We start from the raw sequence: 17,054 nt of genomic DNA, 5'->3' as shown, positions 1-17,054 counted from the left end.
GGTGACCATGACTAAAGTGGTTTATTTTGACATTTCGAGATCATGAAAACCTGAAATAATGAGTTTGATTGTTTTCATAGTACATGCTGATTTTCCTAAATTTTGTTGAAAAAGTTCTAATTTGGGGTCCTTCAAAAATTGTCTGATACTCACCATGTTCGCCATGATTCAAATTCCTTAAATTGATCTTTTCTTGTGTGTACAAGATTCTGTTTAATCTACAATACAACTGATGAAGTAACCTGATAAATGAGTTGACAGAAAAAGTTATCAAGAATTTTTCCATTGACTCCTCCAATCCCTTTGGAAGATAAACATTCTTAAAAGTTGAACAAAAAAAAAAGAAGACAAAAGTCATTCCATTTTTAATAAGAGTATCCAAATCTGCTGTACTCTTACAGAGAAAAACTCCAACCTGTAACTCAGGCAAAGAGAGAGGGAGAACTAATACAACCCACATCCTCATACACTACAATCCTATTTTTGGAACAAATAATAATTTCACTAGCCCTTCCAACATTCTTTTCCGCAAAAAGAATTATGCCTGCACACTGCAACAGAGACAATTGCAGACATTAACCAAGTCAGCCGTTCAATTTAGCGCATAACTGCCCCATAAATTATATGATACAAGAGGCTTGGTCTCATTTTAGACACGCTATCGAAGACTTGTCCTTGAATCTTGGCTTCTATTACCAATCATTCCCCACTTCTTAATGGACAGAATCACCGAGCAAACAACTCTTAACTCAGGTTACCATGATTGCTATTTTGATTCAACTGCACCCCATTTTCTTCACTAGTGGATCCATTCTCTTTAATTGTAGTGAATCCATTCTCTTTAATTGATCCGTTTGTAGGAGCAGAAATGATGGTTCTTTCCGATGAATTCACAGGTGACTCTTCTGGAACCACTGACTCAATTTGTGTCTGCTGCTGCTGTAATAATTCCATATGCCTCAAAGATGGCACATCTCCATCACAGTACCTGCGCCACATACTCCTATATATTGACTCGATATTTCGGGTGAACTTTGCCCCGTCACAAAGTGGTGATTTTGACATCAGTTCTCGAAGAGTCATTCTCAAGTTTGATAGAGATGTAATATCTGAAGCCAACTGTATAGCTGACTCAACGTACTCATCTTCATTCCTCGCCACAAGGTTTTCTAACCCTAAATTGCAAAATTGCCCAACAATTGTACAATGTGTTAGAACAAACTTATGATTTTCCCCCTGAACCTATTTCTCAGGGTCAACCTTTTCTTCTGAGATTTTTCATCCCGTTTGTGAAACTATACTTTCATCAATTGGCAAATGCAAGCACAAGAGTTCATAATATGCAGGGATATAGTAAGAGTAAGATCAATAGAAAAACATACTTACCGACTGTCTTAAGAAGACTCACACCAACATTGTGAGCGTGTACGGAACCTCCCATAGTGACACAAGGAACTCCCATGTATAGTGATTCACATGTGGTGGTTGTTCCAGCATAAGGAAAAGTATCCAAGCTACAAAAGGAGGTCTATTTAGTTTCTTAAGGAACATAGATCTATCATATACAAAATGTTTCTGCAGCTACCATGATATGTTGTGACTTACCGTTGACAGTCGTGCAGCAAATTTGTATGTTTGTAGTTAACAACGCAAAGAAATAGTTGAGTTCAGTGAAGAAAACACTAATGAACACGTAACCTTTAATTTAGAATTTCATTGCAATGATCACTTGAAACAGCATGACATTGAAAAATATAGAAAGTTGCACAATTTACAGAAGCAAATTGATAAATCACAACCTATGAGTAAGATGAGAAGAGCATATGCACACTAAGGGTGCCCAACCCCCTTAAAAATATATTCTAGGAAGAAAGAGAGATGGAGATAGTAATAGCATTGTATTCTTTGGGTATCATCAAAGTGAAGCTCGACACCCATATAAATTTGGAAGTGGAACTAAAAAGACAGCCTTGTGAACAATTTATAAATGAAATCAAAAGCTTACACAGATTGCTGAATATAAGAAGGCCACAAAAGCAAAGGCATTACCTAATGTCCATGAGGGAATACGCTTGCATATGATCATGATTTAGAAGAATTAATGGCAAAAGATCAACTCTCTGTGGCTCCAATCCCAACTGCTCTAGAATAGAAAGAAATCTCTGCCTCACACTATTGCAACAGAAAGGCTTGCACTTAACAATTAGCCGAGAATGTGGAACTGCGCAAAGAATTCTTGCCCAAACTTGCAGAACTTTAGGTGTTATCTGTATTGAAAGCAACTCAGCAAGAAGAAAAGGAGAAAGAACCACAGAATCCTATCAATGAATGAATGAATACAGTTGCACTTTAAAAGGCACGAAACAATTCCACCACACGCTTCTCAAGGACACTTGTTTCCGGATTAATACCTTGGCAAGATTGTTGAAGCTACCAAATGTAACGAAGCCATTGGATAAAGCAGGTGCTGGACACACTGGCCCAGCTTCAGGAGAGGGTGTATAACAAAGAAAGCTATTCGGCAATCGGACTAACTCTTCCACGTGTCTGCCAATAAAATTGAAAGGATTAGCCACAAGATCCAATTTGGTAAGGTCAACATGAAAAAACCTTTCTCCCACTTACTTTTGTTTTGCGTTAGGAGGGTCAGCCATAGCATCAGTAATTCTATAATCAATAGTGGGCAGACCAGTTGTGTTAGGGTATCCAATCCAAGTCACCTAGAAGGAGAAACGTATAGAATCATGAGACAGCTCAATAACAGCTCAGAAGTTCCGCCATAGCAAGTATAGATTAGTTAAAGACTTCGTTTATAGCAGGGAAGCTTTGATAATTAAAAGCATAAGCATGCTTCCAGAGAAATATTGGAGTGGGAAATTTTCCATATGACGTTCAATAAAAGTTATTGAATTAGCATAAAACCAAAATTACAGAAGAATGAACTATTAGGAAAAGATTCACCTTTGGCTTCAGATGTCTTTATGAACTAATTAACTTACCAATTTCAAATGAAAATTTTGAGTTGACTGGCAATTGCTGGACAGCCGTTTTATAACAATTTCAACCACCCATGCGATTCTCCTAGTACCATTGTTATCCATGTATCTTGGAACAAAATTGTCGTATGATCAAAGAATATGAAGTACGTATTTTTCCTTCATACTCAATAAGATCCACAATTTGAATCATACGAAATTACTAGGCTAGCATGACCGAAAGTCACTCCAACATAATTCGGAATGAGATCGAATACATACACACTCAGGACTCTGCATTTATTTATGCACACCAATCTCCAAACCTTCTTTAGAAATATAAACTTGGAAACAGCAACAACATGCTACACGTCTATCTCTTATTGGTCAAGCTCTTGGAAACATAAAAGTCAACAATGAGAGTAGATACTCCCTTGGGATTATTAATAAGCCTAATAAAGGAAAACAGAAGCACCACTGAATTCCAGTTTCTCATTTTATGCGAGTCCAGCTTAACCATTTCCCGTTAAAAGTATATATCAAAAAAAAATGAAAGACCAGATCTTTCCCTTAAAAGCTAGACATATTTCATGTGATGCAGTTGGGCCTCAGTCAGAGCAGCATTATCGAAATCGGGACCAACCAAGTTTAGGACATAAGATAAAGAATACCTGTACAGGCGCAGGTCGGCAAGCCATGGTTCCCAGTTTATTATTTGCAGTGTGGCCTGTAAGTTCAACCATGATATCAACTTTATCTTCTCTGATCATGCTGGATACCTTTTTCTCATCAATCCCATAGATATCCCTCCAGACACCACCCTTTTTCAAGACTTTGTCCCTAAACCTGTTTGTTTTTGCATCTGCCTGCAATTCCAAACAAAGAACTATATAAGAGATGTCTTAGTGATTTAGTGATTTTGCCCAAAGAATGTCTTAGTTACTTGGGTTTGAGGCACTTGTGCCGAGGGTCTTACAGCCTCTCTACCTCCTTGAGGTCTCTACCTCCTCGAGGTAGTGATAAGGTCTGTGTACACTCTACCCTCCCTAGACCCCACTTAGTGGGATTCCACTGGGTATGTTGTTGTTGTTGCCCAAAGAATGTCTTAATGATATAATCCAAACAGCAAACTAAGAGCTGTCGTAAAACAAGACAAATGAATGATCAGGGATTGAAAAGAATACCTTTACAACTGCTGAATAAACCACCACCTTGTAGTTTGTGTAGTCGTGATGGGCAAGTGGTGCTTCGATGAAGTAGGAAACAGAGTGAGTAAAATAATCAGGCGAGACATATCCAATCACAAGTGGCCTTTCGGGGACTTTTGAGTTGTCCCATGAAGTGTACTGTGGATATAGTTTCATAAAACGTCGACCCCAATCTCTGCATTCATGCAACTTAGTCAGGATAGGCACCAACAGATCCAGAAACAGAATAATGCAAAACCAAACATACAGCCAACTACAGATACATGTATATTACTAATCGTAATGACAAGGGCCACCTGCAACTTTTTTCCATTATCTTTAATAAGGTCATATATGGGATTTTGGGGGAGTCCTAACCATCCAAGCAGCAAGTGACGAAAAGAAAAATATAGGAATAATACAGTTTCATGTTTAGGTACATGACATATCAAGTAGTAGAAAAACTCAAAGAAAACCTTCTTATTCGTAATCTTCTAAATTTTGTAAAAGTTGGTACACGATGGCCCACTTCTACCAGAAAACTCTCACTTCCTGACTAATCCAGAAACATTTAAGGCTCTAAACACTTGCTGGAGGAAATTTGTTATCTCATTTCCCTTGAAAGGTCACGGGGTAATGCTAACATTAGCAGAGCTAAGGAGAAACTTTAAGGCAGGTGAGCTTAATCGTAGAACTTGGAAAATTCAACCTTAAAATGTTGAGATCATTGAGCCTTCTCCAGTTACTGTTTTTTCCTCTATTTCAATCACCTTTTTGCCAGGTAGACAGGAAGATATCTACTAGGTCATCAGTAAGGTTAGTTTGCGTCACCATTGAAACAAAAGTTGTCAAACCCCTAGGGCTTAGTTCAAGTGGCAAAGGTTGAGGAACTTGTGACTTAGGTCACAGGTTTGAGCACTGTGTCATGCGAACAAAGCTTGGTATTTAAGTAGATAAGGATAGAAGGGAGGCCCCAATAGTGTGGGTGCCCAAACCACTACTGATTCTGCTCAAAGAGTCCATACTCCCCAACGGTGCAGAGGCAAGTTTGGAAGCATGACCCATAAGGGAATTATCTTGAGCACCTCTTCTGAAAAATCAAACTCAGTTGTCCAAGGTTTATTAACAAGGGGTCTATTATTTAAGAGTTGAGGACCAGAATAGATCACCTCATTCCGGTTCTCAATGCTGGTAAATTTGGCTATAACATAGCCATCATTCTGATAATAGATCGTTGTAGGTGATATGACAATGACATATACGATGATAGCTTGCCTCCATTGCTCACTTTCCTTGTCCATTTCTGGTTTTTGAAAGCTAGACCACCTCCACACCATTTTGTGACTTGAGACTCAAACTTCTCTGCAAGCTTGTTCCCAGTGAATAGGGTGTTCTACCACCATTAGTGCCAGCCTCAGTTTGCCCTCCTCCATTGGGGTCTGGGTTACAACCCAGATGTCACTGTTCACTTGTCGACTCAACCCCCAACATTTGGGGGATACGGTTTAGTGGAATGTCTTCGTAGATCACAGTCCCGACCTCACCAATTGCCATTAACACAATAGTCTTCTCTGACCCATTCACTGTTCCATCCACAACTAGCGAATCTGGTTCCGTAGTTACCGGCTTAACATTCTATAGCTGCGTCATAACTCCCTGGATTCCCGAAGGGGGGTAGCCTTACTCCCACTCTTACCATGGGTCATTAGGCTCACCCGAGGAAGCTTGCTCAATCGGTGTTTCCAATCCAATGGTAGGTACTGATTGTTTGCCATTCTTCATAAGCTTAGGGTCCGATATGTCTAGCTAGGTCTTTCTCGACCGTCCCTATGCCATTCCGGCGAAGGGCGCACACTAGTGGCCACTAAACTGCACCAGGAAGGAGAGAAAAATTACAAGCTACTCCTACCTATATTAGAATCATATTATATTGACATTTGAACTAGTGGGTGAAATGGAGAGTCCATATAACATAAGACTAGAATTCTATTGTTAGCACTGGCTTACCCACTGTATTGGAAGAGAATGATGCTCGAAGGACTTACGAGAAACTGGAAAGATGAGATTGATGTGGTTTAACTCACTCCTACCTAATGGAACTTCTGATTGATCTCATGAAAATGGATTAAAAAGAGGTTTCTATGGGCACAAGAACCGTAGTTACATAGTGTCGCGAAGGGGGGAGGTTGATACCTGTGATTCTGTGAAGCAGACTACAATAAAGGTTTCCATGTCCATGTTAGGCACCATATCGTACATATCCCACATAAATATCAAGATAATACAGCAAACATGATTGACCACATACATTATATACACATATATACTAATTCTTTTTAATGCACAATCATAGGAAACTCATATGTCTGTCATGTCCTTAAAAAGTCGAAATATAGTTGTTACTCGTATAATGCTATTGGCATTTTCTTTAATAAGAATCGCATATGGCTATTGTTATTCAGCACTATGCCTATTGGCTATCTTCTGAGCAAAGAAGATTGTTCAAATTCTTCCTTACTCTTTCAGCATGCACACATTCTTTCTTTATCCTTTTCCCCGACTTGTTAATTATCCTTTTTCTCCCATGCTTGGGTAGCATTTGCAGCATCATATATTATACAGTAGATCCCACAAGAAAGAAGTAAATAAAACCTGTGAGCCTCATATAACTTGTCATCAGTTCCTTCATTAATGTAGTTCATGGCAAGTAACCGATTCTGCAGAACACAAAAATAAAGATACATGAGACGAGATATAGCAAATCCAAAAACTTCTAAACAAAGACTCAAAAATTGCCATCTCAATTTGTTCGAGTAAGAAATTCCCCTGTCATATGCATAATAAGCCGAGAGATTATCAACACATTGTCTCACTTTCAAATATATTGCATTCCAACTTCTCATTTTTGTCTTAAAGGACTTGAAATATGACAGTTTATCCTATCTGACAATTATTTTTTATTTTTTATTTTGAGAAAAAAGAAATAGGATAAGCAGCCAATGCTAAACATCCATCAAAGGTAGAGCATCTAACAATCAAATTCATCTACTGTTACAATTATTTTGAAGACAAGTATTGATATCAAAAGAAGGGTCTTGCAGAAAAAGTCGAGAGTCGGGATACTTCGAAAACCATGAGAGAATAGGCATACCTGGCCTGCATTTCGGGAATCAGGATCTATCTTGAGGCACTGCTCATATGCTTCAATGGCCAGAGATATATTGCCTGCATCCCTGTAAAGAACTCCTGTACAATTCCCAACAAATAGTTGATTATCCCATTAACCTAAGGAGTAATACTTCTTCAAGGATTTAAAATATCCATCTTCAAGGTTAATCACTTTCCATAACCAAATGGACTACTTTGACAAATGTGACAAAGCATAAATGACCTAAAAGATGGCTCTAACACTTTGGAAAATAAAATTGGATGGCTTAGTGAGAAATTTGTGGATGATAACATCAGAAAAGTGGAAACAGAAAATTCCATAAAATACAGGGACAACAACCTCGAATCAATCATTTTCTCGAGCCTTACGAGGAGAAAGCTTCCTATACGTTTCAAGCAGTTACATTATAAATCTCTGAAATAATGTTCTATAGAAAGTAGCATCATAACAACCTAAAGCACAACCGAGATAGTTAAATTTCTTCTTTTTCTCTTTCTTTTTCTGAGAGGGGCTAAGCGGAGCAAACAATATACAGAAACTGGGATGAGAAAGAGATAGACACGAGATGCATAGAGAAACAAGAGCAGACCTTAAGTTTACACACATAAAAGAGAGGTGGAAATAAGGACCTAAATTATTATATGCCTCTGCATATGTTGGGTTTGCAATGATAGCTTTCTCAATCATGCTAGCAGCAGCATCCATTTTACCCTGAGAGCAATCAAGAAAGATGCTAATCACGACAGGACATAATAATGCTACACAGACACTAGTAGATATCAATCAATGTTCACCTGAACAGTGTAAACTACTCCGAGATTGTTTAATGACTGAGAAAAGTTTGGTTTGATTGACAAAGCCATCTGTGAAACATGCAATCACAATTTGAATAAAATATAAATCTCCTCGGCCAACCCAAATAAAAAAAAACACGCAAGATAATTAATTGCCTGATAACATTCCACTGCTTTATCAAGGTTGTCCCTATCCTTGTATATCACTCCCAAATTGTTGCATGCTTCAGCACAGTGAGGATTAAAGTGGAAAGCAAGTTCATAAAACACAATAGCCTGCATGTGAAAATAAATCATCAACACCTTCACAATGGAAGCAACAAGAATAAGTTTCTCATCCATGAGAAGAAATGACTAACAAGAGTGGAACGAGGGGGAAAAGAGTGTAGATATTCGAAAGGTACTGAAAACGAAACATTTGAGGCACTATGCATGTATATACTCGCTCTGTCCCATTTTAGTGGCCTTGTTTGACTGGGCATAGAGTTTAAGAGACTTTTGAAACTAATGATCTAAAACAAGCCATAGACATTTGTGGCTATAAATCATCTCATAACGGGGAAAATGGGCATTCTAAAGTTAAACGATTCTAAATATAAAAAATGGTCATTCTTTTTGGGACAGACTAAAAAGAAAAGTGTGCCACATAAATTGGGACAAAGTATGAACCTCAGCCATTGCGGGCTGCCGAAATAAACACAATCCCTGAAAAAATGTGGCTCTTCAATGTTGAACTAAATACCCCACAAACCTAATCGACAACCTCACAGCTGATAACTCAAGAATCCTATTACTGCATTATGCTACAGCCCTTATGTAAACTGCAAGAGCACATATTATTCTATGTTGTCATTTAGAGATAAGTGGAGGGCATTGAGCACAAAATTACCATGTCAAATTTCAGCATTTCACCATAGGCAACACCCAGATTATACATTGCATCAGCATAGTGCCAGTTATAGCAAAGAGCTTTCTTGTAATATGCCACACCTTGGTTGATGTCTCCTTCCAATTTAACCTGAATAGAAAAACCAAGAATTCATAAGCATGAAGAGATTTTGGAAGTTCTAGAAGAAGTGATCTAAGAAGAAACCAGAAAAGCTCTAGCTTGCTTTATTATAATGATGAAGGAAAAGTTCTAATTTGTTAAAACTTAAAACTGCTAATAAAAGATAAGAACAAGCATATGTCTTCATATTTGTTTCCTTGAAAACGTGATAATTTTAAAAATAAGTCTTGGGCCTAACTCATACCCCAAAAGCTAGCTCAAAGGGAGGAGGATTGCCCAAGCTTATAAGGAAACCACCCATCTCTTTAATCACCGATGTAGGACTTTTTCATTCTTTAACACCAATGTCTGTATGTACTCAAGGTAACCTCCCCTTTTTTTGGGTTGGGGTGGGGAGTTGTCAATTGGAAACTTCTTATGCTGCTTAAATAACATTTCAGTCTTGATAGCAAGCAGTATCTTTTTTAATGTTCAACAAGAAGCAAAAGATAGCTATAAGACAGAAAGTGAATGTGAAATGCTTCTACGCAAGCCTGTGGTTACCATGCTCTTCACTATGAAATTGCAATATGGACAGTCAAATTAACAGTACAGGAAGCCGGTATACCAATACTAATTAATAACTGCTAAATTAGTATAAAATCAATACTTTTGAAGGATTTGAATGCCACTTAATGAAGTTAGCACTGTTCACACACTAATTTACCTTTGTGCCTAAATCAGTCAGAGCAATTGCCATGTTATTCTTTGCGATCTCAAAATTTGGGGACACAGCTAAACACCTGAATAAGCATAATGAGAAATAACAATATTCAGATGGAGACTGCCAAATCATATATAGCCACCTCACACAAAAGAAAAACTTCAATCAAATAAACTGAATTTAACACTGTAGCAACCTCTCATAACAGGCAATTGCAGACTCCAAATCCCCACGATTTTTGTATATAACGCCCATATTGCAATAAGCTTCAGCATACATGGGCCGCTCTAGTGCAGCCTTCTCGTAGCAATTAAGGGCCATGTCATATTGCATCATTTCTGAATATACAACGCCAAGGTTATAATAAGCAGGCTGCAAATACAACACAACATGTTAACGTTTGGGCTTCCGTGATAAATCCATGGTAATTAAAGTAAAAAAGGTCACTGGAAAATGGAAATAATTACCGCATAATGTGAATCAATTTTGATAGCTTCATAGTATTTTTGAATTCCCTCCTGAGTGTTGCCAGCAAGCTTCAGGCTGGTTCCAATATCAGTCAATACAATTGCAAGGCATTCTGCTGCTGGTTTATATGAGGGGTCAGCTTTAAGTGCTTTTTCATAGGACTGCATTAATTTAAATTCAACAGAAAGATTAAATGAAAATTATAATTAAGTGAACTATAACTGAAAGAAGAAATAGCTTCGAACAGTGATTACTTCATCACGAAAAAAATTAAAAGGAAAAAGAACACCAGAATAATTTAAAGCAGCTCATGTAATGCACACATTACTTTTGCAATAAACTAATGAAGCTAGATCATTTGCTTAAACAGAAGTCCATCAAAATTTAATCCTGATCACTTCCTAAATCTTTTAGTTAGCAATAACCTTGTCAAAACGACGCCCCCAGGGATCAGCTCACTTGGCAAAGGTTGAGAAATTTGAGAGGCTCCAAACAGATTTCTCGGTATCAAAAAAAATACACTTGTTAAAACGATCATATAAGAGGTCAATTTAAAATTTCTAGAGAAAATTTTGTCTAGCTCTTCCATCAAGGCAGACTTCAAAATCCAGCCACATTAGCACCATAAGAATGAAAATGCAATACTCCTTGGTGTATTTCTTTTTTTGAGAAAGGTAACATTAATTCTATATATCCACAGGTATACTACACCAAAAAGTGTAGTTCCACTACAAAACTATTACAACTTACATCTTGTGGTTCAATTTATCCTTACAAAAAGTCTAAAACATCAAAAATGTCTTCTGTTTGAGCTAATAATTTTTGCTCACACCAAAAATAAAATATGCCTAAGCAATTCATCTTAAGATTCTGTAAGCTGCTCTGTACTCCTTCAAAACACCTCTAATTCCTCAGACCAAACTGACCACCAAATACAAGCTGGGACAATCTTCCATCTCTCCTCCTTCTTACTTACCATGCCATCCTTGGTTTATTTCTATCTTCTTCCTTTTTGAAATTGCCTTGGTGCATTTCTATCTTCTAGGCCTTTAAGCCTCCAGTCTACCAAAAACAGAAGTCCATTTCTGTATTCAACTATTTCTACTTAGCTTTTAGCTTGATATTTATCAGCCTAGCTCATTGGAGATCTGAAACTTTGCACTAGATATAAATAATATTTCAACTCATTTGCTGCTAGAAAGGTAAACATTCCTCTACTATCATTGATACCATAATTTTTCTCTAAATTTAGATCTCTTCCCGCGTGCTTCTAATCATTTCTGCCTTCAAAAAATGACCGAGCATTGGCTCCTTGGCAAGTGTATTACTTAATAAGTTCTAAAAGTCATTACTAGTTACTTCAAAGCTTATATAGGTCTCTTGTGTCAGAGAGCAGGATACAATGCAAAATTAAAGAATCTACAAAAGAATTAAGACTTCGGGACTACTTCGGACTGTTTTTCTTGAGCCGAGGGTCTATCGGAATCAGCTTCTCTACCTCTAAGGTATGGGTAAGTTCTGCGTACAGCCGTACACTCTACCTTCCCCAGACCCCACTATATGGGACTACACCGGGCATGTTGTTGTTGTACAAAAGAATTAGACTACGTTATAGATAAAGGTATCTTTGTGTAGACGTACTATCAGATGTGTGAAAAAATTAGATGTACACAACTTCTGCAAATCTTATCTTCCTAAAATTGCCACCTAGGAAAGCGTAACCTAAAAATATAAACCAAAATTCACTTTAATCAACTTTTCACTTTCTACTGTAACCATTATTTTTGAAATATTTCATAATGAGCAAACCAGTACATGGATTGTAGTGAAACAATATTTACAAAAGTACTCCAAGATTCTACTGTCCTATGTTCACACCAAAAGAAAATGGGATCAGAGGCTACTCCTCAACAAATAGAAACTCGGCTCTACTCCTTCAAAAGCTCTCCTATCTCTCTCCAAACAACCCACATTAAAGCAAGAAGAACCACGTCCTCACCCGCTTCCTTACACATGTAACACCAACTGACAAAGATAACCTTCTGCTTTCTAAGATTTTCTGCTGTAAAAATCACCCCTCTAGTAGTTAGCCACGTGAAAAAAGCACATCTTTTTTGGCACACATGGAGCCCATATTGCATTACATGTGACCTCTTTCCTGACAGTAGGTCCACCAATTTTAGAACTTCAAATTTAAATATACGTGACTCAATCTCTTTTGATAATGTAATAAATTTCATTAATACTGGTACGGAGTAGGTAGCACAATTACAAAAGTGCAGCATTAGTTGCATATAAGAATGTGACTCGATAAGTATATAATAAGAGATTAACAACTAAATTCAACTTCACGTAAATTGGTGTTCATGGGATGTGCATAAATTTCCGTTCTGGGGTGTGCTTAAATTATAAGCATTATCAAGCGGATAGCTTGGACATAAATTAGAGGTGTATAGGGTTTTCACATAAAGAAAGAAAAGGAATACAAGAAGAGCATTTCCCAGATTACATATAAAGTCATCTATTAAAAGCTGATAAGAGCCTCATGCTATCATTCATAGAAGATGTAAGCTCTTCAAACCTTCTACAGAACTACTTTATACTCAATAGAGAATTTCGTAAACTCCAAATTGAATTACTCGCTGGAAACTTTAAATAAGTAATATAAGATGAGATTATCAGTTTTGCAATAAGTGTAGATATGTTAATCCCGGGAAACTCATTACCAATTTGGGAACTGAATTCTTCCAAAACATCTACTTTAGACCTGGAAATGGAGCACCTACTGATTTTGGAAGGACAAATGGCTCAATGGCACAATACTTATGGAGAAATTCCCTTCTATGCATCAGATTGTTGTGGATAAAAACTCCACCATAGCACAAAACAGAAATGGAAACAACTGAGTTATTCTACTTAGAAGAGAAGTTAATGATTGGGAAATGCACAGCTTGATGGAATTTCTAGCAGAAGTGGAAGAGTGCAACATTGACGAGAACAAAACAGATATTATGCGTTGGGGAAGCAAGGGAACATTCACAGTGAAAGAATGCTACAGACAGCTTGGTACTCATAGCCAGGCAGTTGATAACTGGCCTTGGAAATTGATATGGAAGACAGTTTCCTCCTAATGTTATTTGTTTTAATCTTCAAAAAAAAAAAGTTATTTGGACTACCCTAAATGAAGCATGTGTGACTCGAGACAATCTCAACCAGAAAGATTTCCAGTTAGTAAACATGTGCTATCTATGTTTGGAAAAGATGGAAACTGTAAACCATTTGTTATTGCACTGCACAGTAGCCATAGATCTTTGGAGCATGTTCTACTGTATCTTTGGTTTAAAATGTGTCATGCCACAGACCATAAAAGAGGCACACTTGAACCAGAGCTTGTGGAGAGTTGATCGAGCTATCAAAAGGATTTGGAGGATGATCCCTGCTGTTATCTTCCGGTCCATATGGAACAAAAGGAATAGGAGGTGTTTTGATGGAATCTCAACTCCAAATTAGTCCCTCAAAACAAAGTGCTTTCATCTTTTTTGCTGGACTAATATGACTACTGTAATTAGCACTGATCAGTTGTTGGATTCGTTAGTTTCCTTGTCTTAGATTGACAGTGAAAAGGGATTCATTAGTTCTTTTGTTAATGCTTTTTCCTCTCCTTGTAACTACTCGTCAATTTGATGCTCTTTTGTGAATAAAACATCTTACTTTATCAAAATATATATATATATATATATATATATATATATATATATATATGAGATTATCAAGCTTGCAGTTTGTTTCAGTCAAACCTATCAAAACAAAGAATCATGATTTATTAACACCAGAAGCTCCACTATATCCATAACATATTCAATGTACAACAACAACATACCCAGCGTAGTCCCTCAAATCTAGGGAGGGTAGAGTGTAAGAGAGGTTATTTCCGATAGACCCTCGACTCAAGACAAAAACAATATAGAAAAAAGACATAATGGAAATGCAAGAGACAATAGATAGTAACAAAAACAACAGATAGTAGCAGAACACTACTACAACAAAATAATACTATAATCAAACTACACGAAACAACAAATATCAACATAAATCGAAGAACAAGAAACTACAAGTGTAGTACTATGACTACTAGTAAGAGCAACAAGACAATGCACTCCAACCTAATAGTATGGACGCACTCCTACCTACTAACTTTCTACCTAATTCGCATATTTCTCACCTTCTTATCTAAGGTCATGTTCTCGGTAAACCGCAACTGCACCATGTCCTTTCTAAGCACCTCTCACGATTGACATATCCAATGAGATCATTATTATGTGGAATACCACTAAATGTGATCGGATCAATATTGCGAAATACAAGTAAAAATAACTTCATGCATATACCTCAGCAGCCTCAACCAGACGACCCTCATCTTTGTACAAAATTCCGCAATGGGTGAGGGCACATGCATTTTGTGGGTCCACTTTGATAGCTTCAGAAAAACTTTCGAAAGCAAGCCGCCCCATGTTTTGCATCTGCAGGCAAATACCTTTGCCAATCAGAGACTCAATACACTCACTATCCTTCTGCAACACACTCTCATAGATAGCAAGTGCATCAACAAACTTGTTCCTAGAGCGAAGAATATTTGCATAAGTGATCGCATCCTTGTCTTCAAAAATCTTGTTTACATGACTTATTCTACCAGGAGAACCTTTCGAACCAGAAGAAGATTGCCCTCCCTTCAGGAAACCATTGTTACCAAGTGAATCACTTTCTTTTCCATTCTCAACATCTTTTTCCGTCCACGCCATCTACCTAAACCTGCAGAATCACCTCAACCTGTCAAATCAAAAATAGTTTCTTTTAATAAACAACCAAGGAAAAAAAGAAACAAGAAAAAGTCATGTTAAGCTGTAACACTCCCCAAGTAAGGTTTAACATCTAGTTCACATTGACTCCTTCACGACATCTAGCCATAAATAAAAATTACTACAATTTGAGCACAATTAGGTGTTCATGGTGATTATTGAATTAAACATCGATAAATTACACACTCATGATGTTCTAAACGAACATGTATCATTACGAACAGATTAAAATAAATAAAACTTAAACTCTTAACTACTTGCTCTATTTCAATTTGCTTGCCTGGTTTTGAATTGGCCTAAAGTTTAAGAAAGTAAAGAAGATTTTCAAATCTTGTGGTTCTTAGGTGCCGTTTGGCCCCAAATATTTTTTGGGAAGTAGTGTTTGGCCATATAACTTGTCATTACTTAGCAAATATATTTGGTAAACATCCCAAGTTCCACAAAAAATTAGTATTTGGGCCAAGTTCTAATATTTGAAAAAAAATTAAAATTTAAAAAATTACCCCAAACTTTTATGTTTTATAAAAACACCCATCATTTATTAATTTCAACTAATATTTATCTACCAACTTATTCCATTAACATGGACAACCAACACCATTAAATAACACCTCTATCTACATTCTCCGGAAAAGAATAGTTTGAGTGACAAGATTGAGTAAAAAAACAATTTTGTCTTTAATGTGATTAATATATTGCTCTTGCACATATTGTTATTTTGTTGTTGTTGATTGTTATCAATTATGTTATAATCATTATAAAGTGATAATACAAACTTATGGGTATTTTTAATGATTTTCAAAACTTACGGGTACAAAATAATATTTTTTAAAACAGTCAAATATTCTTGAGAAAACTTGTAGTCAAACGCATGGTGAAATTTCTCCAAAACTTGACTCAAATAACTTGCCAAGAATACTTGGGAATTTGGGGCCAAATGCTAGCTTAAATTAAAGATACATAGAATGTATCAAAATGTCCTTCAATCTTGTGGTCTTAAACATGCAATGTGAAAAGTTAGAATTAAAGAGTTTTCATAAAGGGAAAGTATCATTCTTTCTTTTTTAAACAAGCTAAAATGCAAGCAAGACAAACAAATTGAAGCGGACGAAGTTAACAAAAAAAAAACATTAAAAGAAGCATAAAGCAAAGGCTTCATTCAACATTCAAATGAATAACAAAGACTTCCATTCTACTACTTCTATGATACTAACTAGTTTACCCTAACTTTAACCATAAATGAAATAGTACATTACTACACAACAAATACAATTTACCCTAAATCAAAAAAACTCAAACTTTGCCAAAACCCCAAATCAGTTAAACTCCTAAAAACTAAAAAAAAAACAATTTTTTCATAAAAATCAATTCATCACTAAAACTAAACATGACCCACTACACAAAAACATAAACTGATCATGATTAACCCAAATAAAACTCAAGAAAAATTAGGGCAAAATCTTTAAAATCCCCACCTATTCAATCAATTTCACTGCTGTGATGCTTTCACCATAACTCCCACACAGCTTCTTTGATTTCTGTTTGATAGGTTTGTGCAAGTGGGGTGGTGGGGTGCACCAAGTGGGCTGGGTGGGTGGGGTAGAGGGCCTATTTCCGACACTGAGGTTTGATGTCTGCCAAAGCACCGGAGCCCTGGTGTTTTCCTCTATAAGGCTTACATACAATGGCAACATATACAGACGGGTTCTTTATAATTACGCCTACCTATTCACATATTTACGATATTGCCACTGTTTTTTCGCCGCGTGACCGCTGGCTTTGATAATTTTTAGGATGTTTTTCATATCCTCCCCATGTAGTTTAGTTAATTCCTTTTTAATACTATATTTTGTGATATTTGAGATATGGCCTTTTTTTTTCTAGCTTTTGAAC

At 36.7% G+C, this 17,054-nt stretch overlaps 1 protein-coding gene across 2 annotated transcripts; it reads right to left on the bottom strand.

Moving 5' to 3' along the window:
* Positions 1–344: 344 nt before the first annotated feature.
* On the bottom strand, positions 345–16,827 carry LOC129882175 (probable UDP-N-acetylglucosamine--peptide N-acetylglucosaminyltransferase SPINDLY). Of its 2 annotated transcripts, none has more exons than XM_055956353.1 (18): positions 16,637–16,827; positions 14,694–15,132; positions 10,305–10,466; positions 10,034–10,209; positions 9,841–9,916; positions 9,015–9,143; positions 8,282–8,401; positions 8,126–8,194; positions 7,961–8,042; positions 7,314–7,408; positions 6,815–6,879; positions 4,160–4,358; positions 3,647–3,841; positions 2,626–2,720; positions 2,412–2,547; positions 2,050–2,267; positions 1,387–1,514; positions 345–1,175 (listed from the first exon to the last, which is right to left on the bottom strand). In XM_055956353.1, exons 2-18 carry the CDS (start codon positions 15,102–15,104, stop codon positions 745–747), a joined length of 2,787 nt encoding a protein of 928 aa, XP_055812328.1. In that variant the 5' UTR covers positions 15,105–15,132; positions 16,637–16,827; the 3' UTR covers positions 345–744. The 2 variants fall into 2 exon arrangements, with proteins under 2 accessions (XP_055812328.1, XP_055812329.1); XM_055956354.1 differs by having other exon boundaries at positions 14,694–15,114.
* Positions 16,828–17,054: the final 227 nt, after the last annotated feature.

The sequence above is a fragment of the Solanum dulcamara genome, chromosome 3, assembly GCF_947179165.1.
Source record: "Solanum dulcamara chromosome 3, daSolDulc1.2, whole genome shotgun sequence".
In the NCBI taxonomy this organism is placed as follows: Eukaryota; Viridiplantae; Streptophyta; class Magnoliopsida; order Solanales; family Solanaceae; genus Solanum; species Solanum dulcamara.
The sequence above is the reverse complement of the archived record's forward strand: the minus strand, read 5'-3'. Positions and strand labels throughout refer to the sequence as shown.

Excerpts from the sequence above, each read along its gene's own strand:
- LOC129882175 (XM_055956353.1), bottom strand. The coding sequence starts at position 15,104 with ATGGCGTGGACGGAAAAAGATGTTGAGAATGGAAAAGAAAGTGATTCA. Across the intron at positions 8,402-9,014 it reads AAATGCTGAAATTTGACATG|GCTATTGTGTTTTATGAACT; the intron begins GTAATTTTGTGC and ends TTTCACATGCAG. Across the intron at positions 1,515-2,049 it reads TATTCCCTCATGGACATTAG|CTTGGATACTTTTCCTTATG; the intron begins GTAATGCCTTTG and ends CTCCTTTTGTAG.